General features: G+C 34.3%; 1 protein-coding gene across 2 annotated transcripts in view; it reads left to right on the forward strand.

Moving 5' to 3' along the window:
* Positions 1–14,780, forward strand: part of GSK3B (glycogen synthase kinase 3 beta) — a 205,888-nt gene that overhangs the window by 129,319 nt on the left and 61,789 nt on the right. For both annotated transcript variants that reach the window (XM_027587005.2, XM_027587006.2), the window contains exons 6-7: positions 2,461–2,567; positions 9,915–10,012. In XM_027587005.2, coding sequence (XP_027442806.1) covers positions 2,461–2,567; positions 9,915–10,012 — 205 coding nt within the window. The remainder of the gene's footprint in view (positions 1–2,460; positions 2,568–9,914; positions 10,013–14,780) is intronic.

Below are 14,780 nucleotides of genomic sequence, written 5' to 3' on the forward strand. Positions count from 1 at the left end.
ACATTGCCACATAACTTGGATTCTCTCCAGTTTTTTTCATCCTCACAAATTCTTTTCATTGACCCGCATCTCCTAATGTCTATTTCTACCTCTTTGTAATACTTTATATCAACCCACAGTTTAAATTTTAGGTTTATTATAAGATATATTTTCCATACGCTGTCTCTTAAGCGTGTCAGAAAAACAAGCACATCTGCTCTCTCAGAATCAATTCTTAGTCTAATGGAGTGCTCCTTCAGACCATCCCCTTTTTACAGTTAAGTGATCTCAGACACCTGTTGTAGGATTCAGCTCATTTTGCAGGCTGTAACTCTTCCTTCAACTATAAGAAAAGGTGAAGGATATTAAATTCAAAACTCTTATCTGATGCTTGAAACAAAGTGCACATACTGCTAAAATCAGATGAGTTTTATTGTTATGGGGTATATTCCCCACTGACAATGACTGACTAATATGAACTGTAAAAAGACAGTGAGACATCAAGTTTAGTGGAGTTTCTGTTCTCACCATAGTGTCGAAACACTGCTGCTATGGACCATTTTATTGGGACATAGAAATCGCTTTGTTCTAATATATTTAGAATGGGGATTTTACTTCTATGGTAATAGGTCATTTTTAATAGCTCCGATTAATAACAAAGCTGCCTTTTTTGTTTGTTTTTTTTTAAGATTTTATTTATTTGAGAGAGCGAGAAAGAGAGAGAGTGCGCACATGAGAGGGGGAAGGGTCAGAGGGAGAAGCAGACTCCCCGCTGAGCAGGGAGCCCAATGCGGGACTCGATCCTAGGACTCCAGGATCATGACCTGAGCCGAAGGCAGTCACTCAACCAACTGAGCCACCCAGGCGCCCCTTTTTGTTTGTTTTTAACAGTTAGTTTGGGCTAGCAGAGTTTTAGATACACTTTATTTTTTGTATTTTTATTTTTTTAGATACAGTTTAGATTCTTAGTGCCAGGTTGGTGGTGATTTGAACAAAACAGTATTACTCTCTTCTAGTGATTTTTTTTTTTTACTGGATGAAATCAGGCCTAGAAGTAGCTGAAGGACTAGCTGGGCTTTCTCAGAACTATCTGTGGTCATTATATTGAATGCTTTCATCCTTCAAAGGATGGGAAGTAACTTCCAGCCTCATCTAAAGAGAAAGAAAGTAGCTTCATCAAGTATTGAGGAAATCTACAGGATGCAGAGTTTCCAATATTACCTTCTTTATCTTACAGTGAATTTTCTGACTATATAATTGCAATCTGTCTTGTTAATACAAAAAACCCTTTATAAAGTAGAAAGATTTTATCAGTTAAGCTGAAAAGGTATCTTAATATTCCTGCAGCCAAAAATCAAGGATTGATATTTATTAATTTATGAAAGTGGTGCTGTGTGTCAGTACTTGGGGAGAAGGTTAAAAAATAAACTGCCTCCCCTGTTCAAAACTTGTAATGAGGGAAGAACAGGTTAAGGTAAGGGTTATCATTGACCAGAAATAAATGGAAGAAAAGAAAGCCCAAACTTTGAAACCTTTGTGACTACTTTATTTGTCTCTGCTCTGATTTCCTATACCTTTACCTCAAAATTTTCCCTTTCCTTGTTACTTATGTTCTTACTGTTTTGATTTTGTTGTTTGTGTTTATTGCCTGTATTTATCTTTGCTGTCCTCATATGCCAAAGTAGTTAGCTTCTACAGGAGTTTATTTCAGTGTATCTTTAAATTATCTTGAGAGACATCTCAAAAGAAACAAATTTTAACTTTAATGTTTAAAATACATGCCACAAAGTATTTTGAAGAAAAGTTGGATTAGAGAACATGTAACTAAATTTACCACAGCACAGTTAGAATTCAGAGGCTGTGAATCATCTCTGACCTACAGGGGAGGACCTATCTTATTATTGGGTAATGAATATTTAGACAGTTAATAAAGTGACCAACATAGTGGAAAAAGAAAGTAGATTGGGTAAGCCTTGGGATATTTACTCTGATGCAGAAGTCAAATTATAAATCAACTATAAAGTCAAATTATAAATCAGTTTCTGTTAAAAAAAAAAAAAAACTCGGGTAAGAAGTATTCATTCTTACAATCCGTTACTATGCTTTTTGGTGGGTGGAGGTACTTCCTACTTTTCCTGCCCTTCCTTCTTTATATTTGAGAGGTAGTATTCAAGGAACAGAGGATAACAAGAAGTTCAGCGTTTGTCCTTTTATGACTTTCTGTCTCTTTGCCCTTAGGTGAGAGTTGACAAATGCATTCTTTAAAAGCTACTGTTTGTTTGTTTGTTTTAATTACTATTACATTAAAATTTTAAGTTTCTTTTGTCAGGTAGTTATGGTTCATATTTTTCTTTTTTGCATGTTGTGTGATTTAATTGTGTGAATCTTAGATAAATGTTCAATGTTGTCAATGGTAGTTTAAGTTCTTTTAAGGTTTACACTTAGTTTAAAAAACTTACACTTTTTATTTTTTTTTGTTAGTGCAAAGCAGCTGGTCCGAGGAGAACCCAATGTTTCGTATATCTGTTCTCGGTACTATAGGGCACCAGAGTTGATCTTTGGAGCCACTGATTATACCTCTAGTATAGGTAAGTACTGAATATGAATATAATGGCTTGTAATTATTTATTACATCTTATTTTTAGTAATTTGGTATTACTAACATTTACTTTCACTTAACTATAAAAATAGGAATGACCTAAAGTCTGTTTCTCCTTAAAGACTCATGTGCAAAAATGTGTAGAGTATTTTAAATGTCAACTTTCAGAATTTAAGGATATTTACTATTTTATATTAAGGTTTCTGGGATTTTTTGGGAGAATAATAAAGCTATTCCTTTATAATTGCATGGTTCCACTATGATTACATTTGTTTTTAACTTAAAATTTCAAATAAATCCTAAGTGTATCTTTTCTTTTTTAAAATTTTAATTCTCCTGAAGTACTAACTTCTGAGCTTGATCACTAGTTGGAGAATTTGCATCCATGACATTGATGATGAAAATGATAGGATGGCCATGTTGTTGACATTTCTACTATGCTGTCCCAGTTGGTTATTTACTTTTAAGTCACGTCATAAAAAACAACAAAAATCAGTGGCTAAACCCACTGATTCTGTAGAAGTCTTCACAAAAGATCTTGTGATAACACAAATTGAATAGGGATGATTTGCTTCAGTCTTCAATGACCTCCTCTTTTACCCCATTTTAGCCCACTAACAGAAGTGAACATAGTACTATCAGCTGCGCATGAATAGTAAAGCTAAGAATGGAGGAGCAACCTTAGGCTAGGTGTACAGGTGGAGGTCAGAATTATTTTATTGTTATTTACTGTTTCTGAAAAGAATCCTTTAGTCCAAAAACAGAAACAAGAGCATGCAAATACCAAACCAACCAACCAGAAAGAACAACCATGGTTACAGAACACTAAGAAAAACCAGAATGTGGACAGTTTTTGTCTTTTAATACAAGTGGAAATTATCTGATATGAACACAGGCCTCTAAACAGAAACGCATTACCATTTTTATTTTGCCTAAAGGACAAAATGCCAAAGAGCAATTTGATTTGTGCCAAGGGACCCACAGTTTTACCCATCATTTCTTTTGCACCATTAGTGCAAATATCAACACAGTGAAAAAAGTAGATAATATCTTAGTATTCTTATGAGAATAGTTTTACCTGTTAGGACCTCTAAAAAGGTCCAGGAGGCCCAGAGCTCTGCAGACCATACTTTGAGACCTGCTTCACTGGAAGATAGAGGGTATAATCTCGTGTGTGTGTGTGTAATGCTGAAAGTTTCATCATGGCTGTTACATGGCCTATGTTAAGGGACAAATGAGAAATAGCAAAAAGGGTATTTTGGTTGGAGTAGAACTAGATTTGAGTTCTAGGTTTGTTACTACTTAGCTAAGCTATGAAGTGGAGATTGCTAATAGTTCTACCTACCTTTCTGAGTGGCTGTGAAGATTAAATAAAATATTAGTGAAAGTACTATAGAAATGGAAGTTGGTATTCATTTCATGCTATTTGTTGACTCTCCGCAAGAGCAAATTTCAGCCCTTTATATTTGGAAATATCATTGGATTTTTCAGCTGCTTTATATTTTATTCAAATATATGATACTGATCATCTGCATGCCCGATATTGGGATGAGTTGTGCCAGGGTCACCTAAAATAACTGCAGTTTGCTTCTTTTAAAAAAGTCATGACCATATCATCTGACACATTAATAAGGCATGTATAAAAAAACTCGTGACCTGCTTAAGAGTGCATTACTTCTATAAATGTCCATGTGCCTTAGCAGTTCTTTGGAATCATCTAGCAAAAGATGGGCATTTTAGTCCATTTTCTCTATTAGGAATCACTTCTCTGGATATTATGAGTGCCTGATTTCCAGTGACCTCCTTTGTATGGCTAATGCCAGATTCTGACTTTCTAGGCTTAGGACTCACCATATGCCACTGATTCAACGTTGGTCTTTTGAACCCTTAATAAGCCTGGATTTGACCTCCCTTTTTAGACCTGGATATTTCCTCTCATGACTCTGGATGATTTATAGACAGACAGAAACAAAAGTATTTAGAAGTGTACTAATGCAGATACATTTTAGAAATATTTTTAACAGTGATGTTTGAAATGAAAGAGTAGCTAGTTCTGAGTAGATTATTGTCCTATTTGGATATAACCAGAGCTCAGGCTGATGGCTCTGATTATATTGTCTTACTGAGAAATGGCAGAGAACAAATGGCTTCTTCAGGACGAAGAATTGAGTTTATAGACCCTTGAAGAAGCAGTTAGTTATTCTCTGACAATGAGGCATTTATTCAAGATAGTGGTGTCTTGATTGGGAATTGAAATTGGGTTCCAGGCCTAGCTCTGCTATTCAGTACCTTTACTTTGGGCAAGTCCCTGATCTTTATTGTGCCTTAATTTCCTTATTTGTGAATTAAATATGTTAAACTAAATGGTCTTGAAAGATCACTTTTACCAGGAATTAGAGTTAAGTATGAAGCAGAACACTATTTTGGTTGAAATCCCCAGATAACCAGATAAGTCAGTGGACCAAAGTGCTTATTTTATTATACCTCCTGTTTTAGTCTATTTGGAGAATATCATTCATTTGTCCCATTTAGTATGAACAGAAAAGATTTTGATATCTCCCAGAAAGTGAATGATAAATACCTTGATTTTGGTAGTTTGCCTGAGTTAACATTGGGGACCACTGGTATGGTTGCCACCTGATTTTAGGATTATTAGTCTGTGGCAACTACTAAACAATAGTATTCCTTAATGGTTTACTCCTTGTCTCCCATATTTGTACCTAATCCAGGCTAAGAAAGTATTTCCCATGGTTTTTTAATGAAAATTTAATTATTTCCCTGCAGTTTTTCCAGCCTTGTATTCTGAGATGAATTATTCTCTATTATAAAGAAATGAGTACATATTACCTTCCTTCTAATTGGGTAGGTAAAGGCTTTTTTTATTTTTTTTAAGATTTTATTTATTTGAGACAGAGAGAATGAGAGAGAGAGAGCACATGAGAGGGGGGAGGGTCAGAGGGAGAAGCAGACTTCCCCGCTGAGTGGGGAGCCCGATGTGGGACCCGATCCAGGGACTCCAGGATCATGACCTGAGCCGAAGGCAGTCGCTTAACCAACTGAGCCACCCAGGCACCCAAGGCTATTTTTAAACTTAGATCAAAATAAAGCCTTTATGTTAATGAATATATATATCTTTTCCACTTCCATCTTAAGAGTTAGTATTACTTGGCTTTGAGAGAAGTAAAGTTTTCTTAGCAGGTTTTGATATTTGCTTCATTTAGCAATTACCTAGTATATCAAGGAGGGCTCTTTTTGGTCAGTGTTTGCAAAATAGGTGTCTTGGTTATCATTGCTTGGAACTGGACAAAATCAACTTGAATTTCTTAAATAATTTTTTGTCATTATTTTCTTCTGTCAGTAAAAAGTTAGTCACTGGAGCAGGGATTTCTAATCCCTCTTGATAGTGCATCTCACCACATCAGACCTCTTAAATTATTTGTTGACCCCATGCCATTCACCATTATCCTCCTTTCTGACTGGTACATGAGAAAGCCCAGCAAAGGTTTATGCTCATCTTCTAAAGCTCTTGATTGTTGGTTCATACAAAACCCAGGAATCTCAGGCATCCAGAAACTGCAAATTAGCTTTTTCCTTGCAGAAAGTCTTAATGGTGGGCTATAAATAGATTGGCCATATAATTTAACTTATTTGGTAATACTTTTAAAGAGAAAGAGGATGTTATTAGTGATTATCCCAGGATAATAAATCTAAACCAGGACTATCTTGGGTAAGCCAGGATTGTATACTTTAGATTATTTTTTAATTAATTAAATTTATTTATAAATTATTAAAACTTACTAATTAAATTATTTTAAAAGTTTACTCTGAGGATTGAGGTTTCCACTTTGACTTAAAAATGAGTTATTTTGTTTTGTTTTTTTTCTTAAAATGTTTTAATTTTACACTACCTATGTTCTTCTCTAGGATTTTTATGGTTTCAGGTCTCACATTTAGATCTTTAATCCATTTAGAATTTATTTTTGTGTTTGATGTAAGAAAATCCAGTTTCATACTTCTGCATGTTGCTCTCTAGTTTTCCCAACAGCATTTGTTGAAGAGACCGTTTTTTTCTCATTGGATATTCTTTCCTGCTTTGTCGAGGATAATTAACCATATAGTTGTGGGTTCATTTCTGGGTTTTTTGTTCTGTTGATTTATGTGTCTATTTTTGTGGCAGTACCATACTGTTTTGATCACTACAGCTTTGTAATATAACTTAAAGTCGGAATTGTGATGTCTTTAGCTTTGCTTTTCTTTTTCAAGTTTGCTTTGGCTCTTTAGGGTCTTTTGTGGTCCCTACAAGTTTTAGGATTATTTGTTCTGGCTCTGTGAAAAATGCTGGTGGTATTTTGATAGGGATTGCATTAAATGTTGATTTGGGTAGTATGGACATTTCACCAGTATTTGTTCTTCTGATCCATGAGCATGGGATGTTTTTCCTTTTCTTTGTGTCATCTTCAGTTTCTTTCCTCAGTGTTTTACAGTTTTTGGGCTTCAGATCTTTTACATCTTTAGTTAGTTTTATTCTTCTGGTTTTTAGAGCAATTGTAAATGGGACTGGTTCCTTAATTTCTCTTTCTGCTCCTTCATTATTGGTGCATAAAAATGCAACAGATTGTGGTACATTGATTTTTTTTATCCTGTGAGTTTACTGAATTCACTTCATCAGTTCTAGCACTTTTTAGTGGAATCTTTCAGGTTTTCTATATAGAGTATCATGTCATCTGCAAATAATTAAAGTTTTAGTTCTTCCTTGCCAATGTGGATGCCTTTTATTTCTTTTTGTTGTCTGATTGCTATGGCTAGGACTTCCAGTGCTATGTTAAATACCGGTGGTGAGAGTGGATATCCCTGTCTTGTTCTTCAACATAGGGGAAAAGCTGTGGGTTTTTCATATAGGGCCTATATTGTGTGAGGTATGATCCCTCTAAACCTACTTTATTGAGAGTTTTTATCATGAATGGATGTTACATATTGCCACATACTTTTGCTGCATCTATTGAAATGATCATATGGTTCTTATCCTTTCTTTTACTAATGTAGTGTATCAAGTTGATTAATTTGTGAATATTGAACCATACTTGCAACCCAGGAATAAATCTCACTTGAATGTGGTGAATTATTTTTTTAATGTATTGTTGGATTCAGTTTACTAGTATTTCATTGAGAATTTTTATATCCATGTTCATCAGGGGTCTTGTCCTGTAGTTCTCTTTTTTATTGCAGTCTTTATGTGGTTTTGGTATCAGGATAATGCTGGCCTCATAGAATGAGTTTGAAAGTTTTCCTTCCTTTTCTATTCTTTTGGATTTGTGAAATAAAATTTATTCCTCTGTCTTTGCATTTAAAAATGATAATATATTTATATAATACATTTCTCCATCAATCATATTACAACACAAAAGCCAACCATTTAAGGCTTAAATTTTTTTATCAGAATTTGCATTGCAGAAAAAGCATTTGACAAAGTACAGCATCCTTTCTTGATTAAAACTCTTCACAGTGTAGGGATAGAGGGTACATACCTCAATATCATAAAAGCCATCTATGAAAAACCCACAGCGAATATCATTCTCAGTAGGGAAAAACTGAGAGCTTTTCCCCTACAGTCAGGAACACGACAGGGATGTCCACTGTCACCACTGCTATTCATCATAGTACTAGAAGTCCTAGCCACAGCAGTCAGACAACAAAAAGAAATAAAAGGCATCTGAATCAACAAACAAGTCAAACTCTCACTCTTTGCAGATGATATGATACTTTAGGTGGAAAACCCAAAAGACTCCACCCCAAAACTGCTAGAACTCATACAGGAATTCAGTAAAGTGGCAGGATATAAAATCAACGCACAGAAATCAGTGGCATTTCTATACACCAACAACAGGACAGAAGAAAGAGAAATTAAGGAGTCGATCCCATTTACAATTGCACCCAAAACCATAAGATACCTAGGAGTAAATCTAACCGAAGAGGCAAAGAATCTATACTCAGAAAACTATAGAATACTCATGAAAGAAATTGAGGAAGACACAAAGAAATGGAAAAACATTCCATGCTCATGGATTGGAAGATAAATATTGTGAAGATGTCAATGTTACCTAGAGCAGTGTACACATTTAATGCAATCTCTATCAAAATACCATCCACTTTTTTCAAAGAAATGGAACAAATAATCCTAAAATTTGTATGGAACCAGAAAAGACCCCGAATAGCCAGAGGAATATTGAAAAAGAAAAGCAAAGCTGGTGGCATCACAATTCCGGACTTCAAGCTCTATTACACAGCTGTAATCATCAAGACAGTATGGTACTGGTACAAAAAGAGACACATAGATCATTGGAAGATAAATTGGTGTGTGTCTTGCCATTTGCAATGACGTGGTCGGAAACTAGAGGGTATTATGCTAAGTGAAATAAGTCAATTAGAGAAAGGCAAGTATCATATGATCTCACTGATATGAGGAATTCTTAATCTCAGGAAACAAAACTGAGGGTTGCTGGAGTGGTGGGGGATGGGAGGGTTGGGGTGGTTGGGTGATAGACATTGGGGAGGGTATGTGCTATGTTGAGTGCTGTGAATTGTGTAAGACTGATAAATCACAGACCTGTACCTCTGAAACAAATAATACATTATATGTTAAAAAAAAAAAGATAGTAGGAAGGGAAAAATGAAGGGGGGGAACTGGAGGGGGAGATGAACCATGAGAGACTATGGACTCTGAGAAACAAACTGAGGGTTTTAGAGGGGAGGCGGGTGGGGGCATGTGTTAGCCCTGTGATGGGTATTAAGGAGGGCACGTATTAAATGGAGCACTGGGTGTTATATGCAAACAATGAATCATGGAACACTTCATCAAAAATTAATGATATAATGAATGGTGACTAACATAACATAATCAAAATAAAATTTAAAAAAAAGAATTTGCATTGGCTTAAAACTCTATGTTTAGAGATTGAACCTTTGTGCCTGTTTTGTAAGGACTGCCAATGTACAGAGGTTTTATCACTTTGACTTATTTTAAGGTATGATTAGATAATCATGCCCTATGTTTTGGTGCTATAATCCCCTGTCTTGGTTGTTGAAGATTTGAACACCTGATATTTGATAATTAAATGGACTTAACCCTTTGTTGGAATTTTCTTATTGGCCTTGTTTCTTCTTTGGTAAGTTTAACACTTTAGGGATAATTTGATGACTTTCTTCCCTCAGTTTTGGGTTGTACAGTTTCTTGCTTGTGATATTTGCTCTGTGATCAAAGTAAAATTAGGAAATGTATACAAGTAGTTTTCAATGCAACTTGGGCTACAGGCATTAGTAACTCTTGTTTTCTTTACAGATGTATGGTCTGCAGGCTGTGTGTTGGCTGAGCTGTTGCTAGGACAACCAATATTTCCAGGGGACAGTGGTGTGGATCAGTTGGTGGAAATAATCAAGGTGAGAAGTTTGAATCAGAATTTTTGAACTGCAGTGAATTTTATTGTTATTCTAAGAATCCGTATCACCCACACGCATGAAAAACTTGAAAAATGGAGAAATTAATCCAAGATCACATAAAAGGTCAGCTATAGAGGAGGTATAAGAACACAGCCTTTTGGTTTCGAATTGAGTTAACTCTTCTGTTATATGGATCCTATAAAAGGTATTTTAGATATCTGATGCAAAAGAATGGATCTATTTGTTATTTAAAGTACTTAAAAGCCATAAGATCACTAGAATGTATATAAACCAAATAAAAGCACAAACCATGTGTATTTTTGCTCAGTATGTCTTCTCCTAATGTCTGCTCCTAATATTCTGCTGAGCACATGATGCTTATATTTTTCAATATATAAATATTTGTAAAATGAAAGAATGAGTATCTACTTGTACAAGCAGACCACTGATAGAAGCAGAATATTGACTTAGGATTTAATACAATTTTATTTATTAGATCTTATCAGCACTTTTATTAACAACAGCAGATTTTTAAAAATTTTTTGTTATGTTAATCACCATACATTACATCATTAGTTCTTGATGTAGTGTTCCATGATTCATTGTTTGTGCGTAACACCCAGTGCTCCACGCAGAATGTGCCCTCTTTAATACCCATCACCAGGCTAACCCATCCCCCCCCCCCAGAACCCTCAGTTTGTTTTTCAGAGTCCATCGTCTCTCATGGTTCGTCTCCCCCTCCGACTTACTCCCCTTCATTCTTCCCCTCCTGCTGTCTTCTTCTTTTTCTTTTTTCTTAACATATTAACAACAGATTTAAAATATTATTACCTTGGAATTAATATTGTCTCTTAAGAACACTAAGGCTGAGATTTTAAATGATTTTTTAAATATAATTTTTAAAAGTTTTTAATATTTGAGACCTTAAAGTTCCCACCCCCTTAAAAAAAAATCTAGTGTCTGTATATTATGACCACTAGATTGCTTCATTCTAAGGTTACAGTTTGTCCAGAGCAACAACACCTGCTGTCTTCTGGGTTTTAGTCTTGATTTTCTAAATATTTCTTAGAAATGTAAAATTGAAAATCTCCTTAGAGGTTCTGTAGTCCAATTCTCCGAACAGTGAAAGAACCATCTTAGTTATAGTCCTGACAGATGGATTTCCAGTGTTTTCCTTAAATACTTCCAACATCAAAACGCTACTTTGGGATTCATTCTGCTCTGTATCTAGACACCTTGAATTTAATTTTTCTTTGCTGAGCCATAACTCCTCAGTAGCTTTTATCAGTTGTACACAGGACTATGATTATGTTACTTAAAGCTCCTTGTACTTCATTCTATAAAAATATGTTACTTTTGGTAAGTCAATTTTGCTAAATACTAATGTGTGCAAGTATGGTTGAAAAGACCAGTGTGTGATCAAAAATCTTCCTCACTGTCCATATGATTTTTTTTATGATTTGCACCTGAGACCTCTGGTATTTGCAGTCTTTTTGGGGTAACCATCTTTTAGTTTCAAATTAAACTTAACCTTTGTCCATCAGATCTACTTTCTGATTCCCACACTACACTCAGATCTAAGTTCAAATAGTTTGGTCATTTGGTTTCCTAAAAGCCCATTCCCCATTATTCAAATTAATATTGTAATACAAGGGTTGGCGGACTTTTTCTTCAGAGGTCTAGATAAAATATTTTAGGCTTCGTGGGCTAAAACACAAATCAAGGATGTCATAGAGATGTGCAACAAGAGAAAACAAATTTCTGCAAATTTTTCATTGAGGAAATTAAAAATATAATGAGTACAAATTTTTTTAATACAGATCTACTAATTAAAAGATTGGAATACCTTGGAGGGAGGCTGTAAGATTTCTTTTAATTAGGATTCAAAGTTAGTATTCTCTATCATCAAATTGATTGCAAATTATTATCTGTAAAATCAATTCTTAGTTCATAGGCCCAACAAAAACAGGAGATTGGGCCATAGTTTGAAATTCAGAATTTCTTTAATCCACAGGCTTTCACCTGATGTACTTGAGCTCACCAAACTATAATTCTCTGGGCATATTGCTATTCTATTTGCCATTTATGTTTAGCTTATTAGAATTATGTTGCTTTTCTGTGGATCAGAGTTTAGAACTTTGTGATGATTTATTGTTTGTCATTAATTTCAGTTCATACATGATACAAATGAAATTACTCATGAAGCTAAGTAGCCATCTGTGAGAAGTCTCTATCTCATATTTGCCATCATATCTTACATACCTTTATATCTTGAGCTTTTTGCACCACCACTATTACAGTCCTTTTAATTCAGTTTTCTCCTTGGTTTGTACTTAATAGTAGAAACTATCAGTTTGTTATTGATGGTTTAAAACTACATTTTCATTCAGGGCTTATTTGTTGTAAGTTGTCCATGATCAATTTGTAGTAGTAGGTCAACTCTAAAAACACTCTTTTCATTTATGTGTTATCTTGTCATCTTGCATTTATATGTAAGAAACATAGTCACGACCCTGCTGTAGTTCCAGGATCACTGTCTATATGTTTTGAAGGTGATATGAAATAAGAGAATTAGGATCCCAGAGCACTTTGGAATATCCAGCTTCTTGATCTGTTTTACAGTTTTAAGCATAACTGCCCAGAATAAATGAAATTCCAGTATTAGTTTGCCACCCGTTTGGTGACCTGAAGTTTATACATTACATTGAGATTAATAGACATTGTGTTGTGGTGTGTGTGAGTAGCATGACTCTAAATCCTATTGCATGGAGGTTAATAAACTTTGTACAGATTTTGTGTATGTGTTTAATATAGTTCTAATACCTTGTTGATCCTGTATTTCTGTTCCCTAAATAAATATTTAATATCTGTGATGTTTCAGTGAAATAAAAATTCATAACTAATTCTGATGTCACTGTTCTAGTTTTCCTGATCTAAGTTGTAAATTAGAAAAGAAGTTGTCTAGGTTAGCTTTCAAAGTTAAGGGTTACTAAACACACTTTTCATTTTAAACAAATACTGTCATTATGCTAATCAGGAGTTCAAGAATAGATTTGAATTTTACCTGAAATGTGGTCTTGTTAGGTGCCCAATTCAATTCTCAGTTTTTTTTGAGGTAATAGTAATTAGGGAATCCATGAAAAGCTATTATTTTCTGCTACTTTCTCCCTTTAAAATTTCATGGGGATTCCTTTGGAGTATCTGGAGGTAGCTGAACCCCCCAGTAAATTCTTCTCTCTGAATCTGAGTTTATGCAAAAAATGAACAATCATCCAGCAGACTTCAAGTATTTTATATGTGGTAGACTTGCCTCATTACTTCATAAACTTTCTGAGCAGGGACTTTCTTTATTATTGTGTTTCATTATCCAAGGGCACCAGAATAGTTTCCAGTAAAGATTTAAATTGAATTAAGCTGCAAGACAATCATTGTTCGTTCATGAATTTGGAATTACCTAGGAATTAATAAGGAAAGTTGTGATTGTTGTATATGTTGTTCATTAAATTTTATTGACTCAGATGTCCCTGCCAATAATTTTTAGCATGAGTAACACAGTTTTATAACTGAGCTAACTTCATCTCATTCTAACCAACCTTTTTAACTCCTCTCTCCCTACCCTCTAGTAAGAAGACTTTTGCAAAATATTTAGGATAAATCCAATTATGTTATCGTCAAATAAGTTAAAAGTATAAAGCAGAATGGAACTGAAAAGTCTTGAAAAATCATTTGTAAGCATGAAGTGTACACTAAACTTTCTGAAGTTGATTGTTAGATCAGGATTTCATTATGCCGGGGACTTCTCAAATAAGATTTTTTTCTTAAATTGTTCCTTAAAATACTAGTCAAAATAACCTCAAGAAATATCTGATGTTGTTTCAGATATCTGATGAAAAATACAGTATTTTGGGAGACCCTGTACCAGGAGTTTCACAAACATAGTTTTGGTGACATAGCATTGTCCCATGGCACCTCTGCTATCAGTCATAGCAATATAGTTATTTAGAAAAGAGTATTCTGAAGACTTGACGGAGATAGTTTTTTTTTTTTTTAATGACAATAACTTTTTTTTTTTAATAATTACGCTGTATTTTCTATGCTCGGTTCAGAAGACAGAGAAAACACAGGCATACAACTATAAAGAAAAGAACAAAAACAGTCACTGTTCTGGCCCATCATAAAAAATAACTTCTATAAATATTTTTATATCCTTTTCTGTGGATATATATGTTTAAACAAAAATGCCATCTGTTTTGTAGACTTTTTTACTAAATAATCCATTTCTCACAAGAAGTATATTTTGACTAAGTGATCTTTGAAAATGACTATATAGATTCTGGTGTATGATTGTATTCTGAATTACATAATTGATATTGAGAAGAATAGCATTACCAAGGTAAAATGTTATATTATTACCTTGAAGAGAGATTACATGATATATTTGACTTCTCAAAGATTTGATCATTAACTTATATAAATGATAAATGTACCCTGTATTTCCCAAATGAATTGAAGCTGAAGCACTCTATGAAGCTCTGGACCTGGGAATGCTGTAAATTTTACTAGTAGTTTCTTTTCCCCCCTCCAAATTCTAAAATATGAAGTTCAAGTAAGGAAAGGTGAACTCAGTGCAAAGTTCAGTTTCTGGATTAAAATAACACAAAACTAAAAGTTTGAAAGAAGCCAATTTTTTGGTAGAATTTCAATTTTTAAATTAATTAGTGTCCCTAGAGATAGCCTTTATTTATTCCATAAATATTTACTTATGCTT

Source organism: Zalophus californianus, chromosome 1, assembly GCF_009762305.2.
Source record: "Zalophus californianus isolate mZalCal1 chromosome 1, mZalCal1.pri.v2, whole genome shotgun sequence".
Classification (NCBI taxonomy): domain Eukaryota; kingdom Metazoa; phylum Chordata; class Mammalia; order Carnivora; family Otariidae; genus Zalophus; species Zalophus californianus.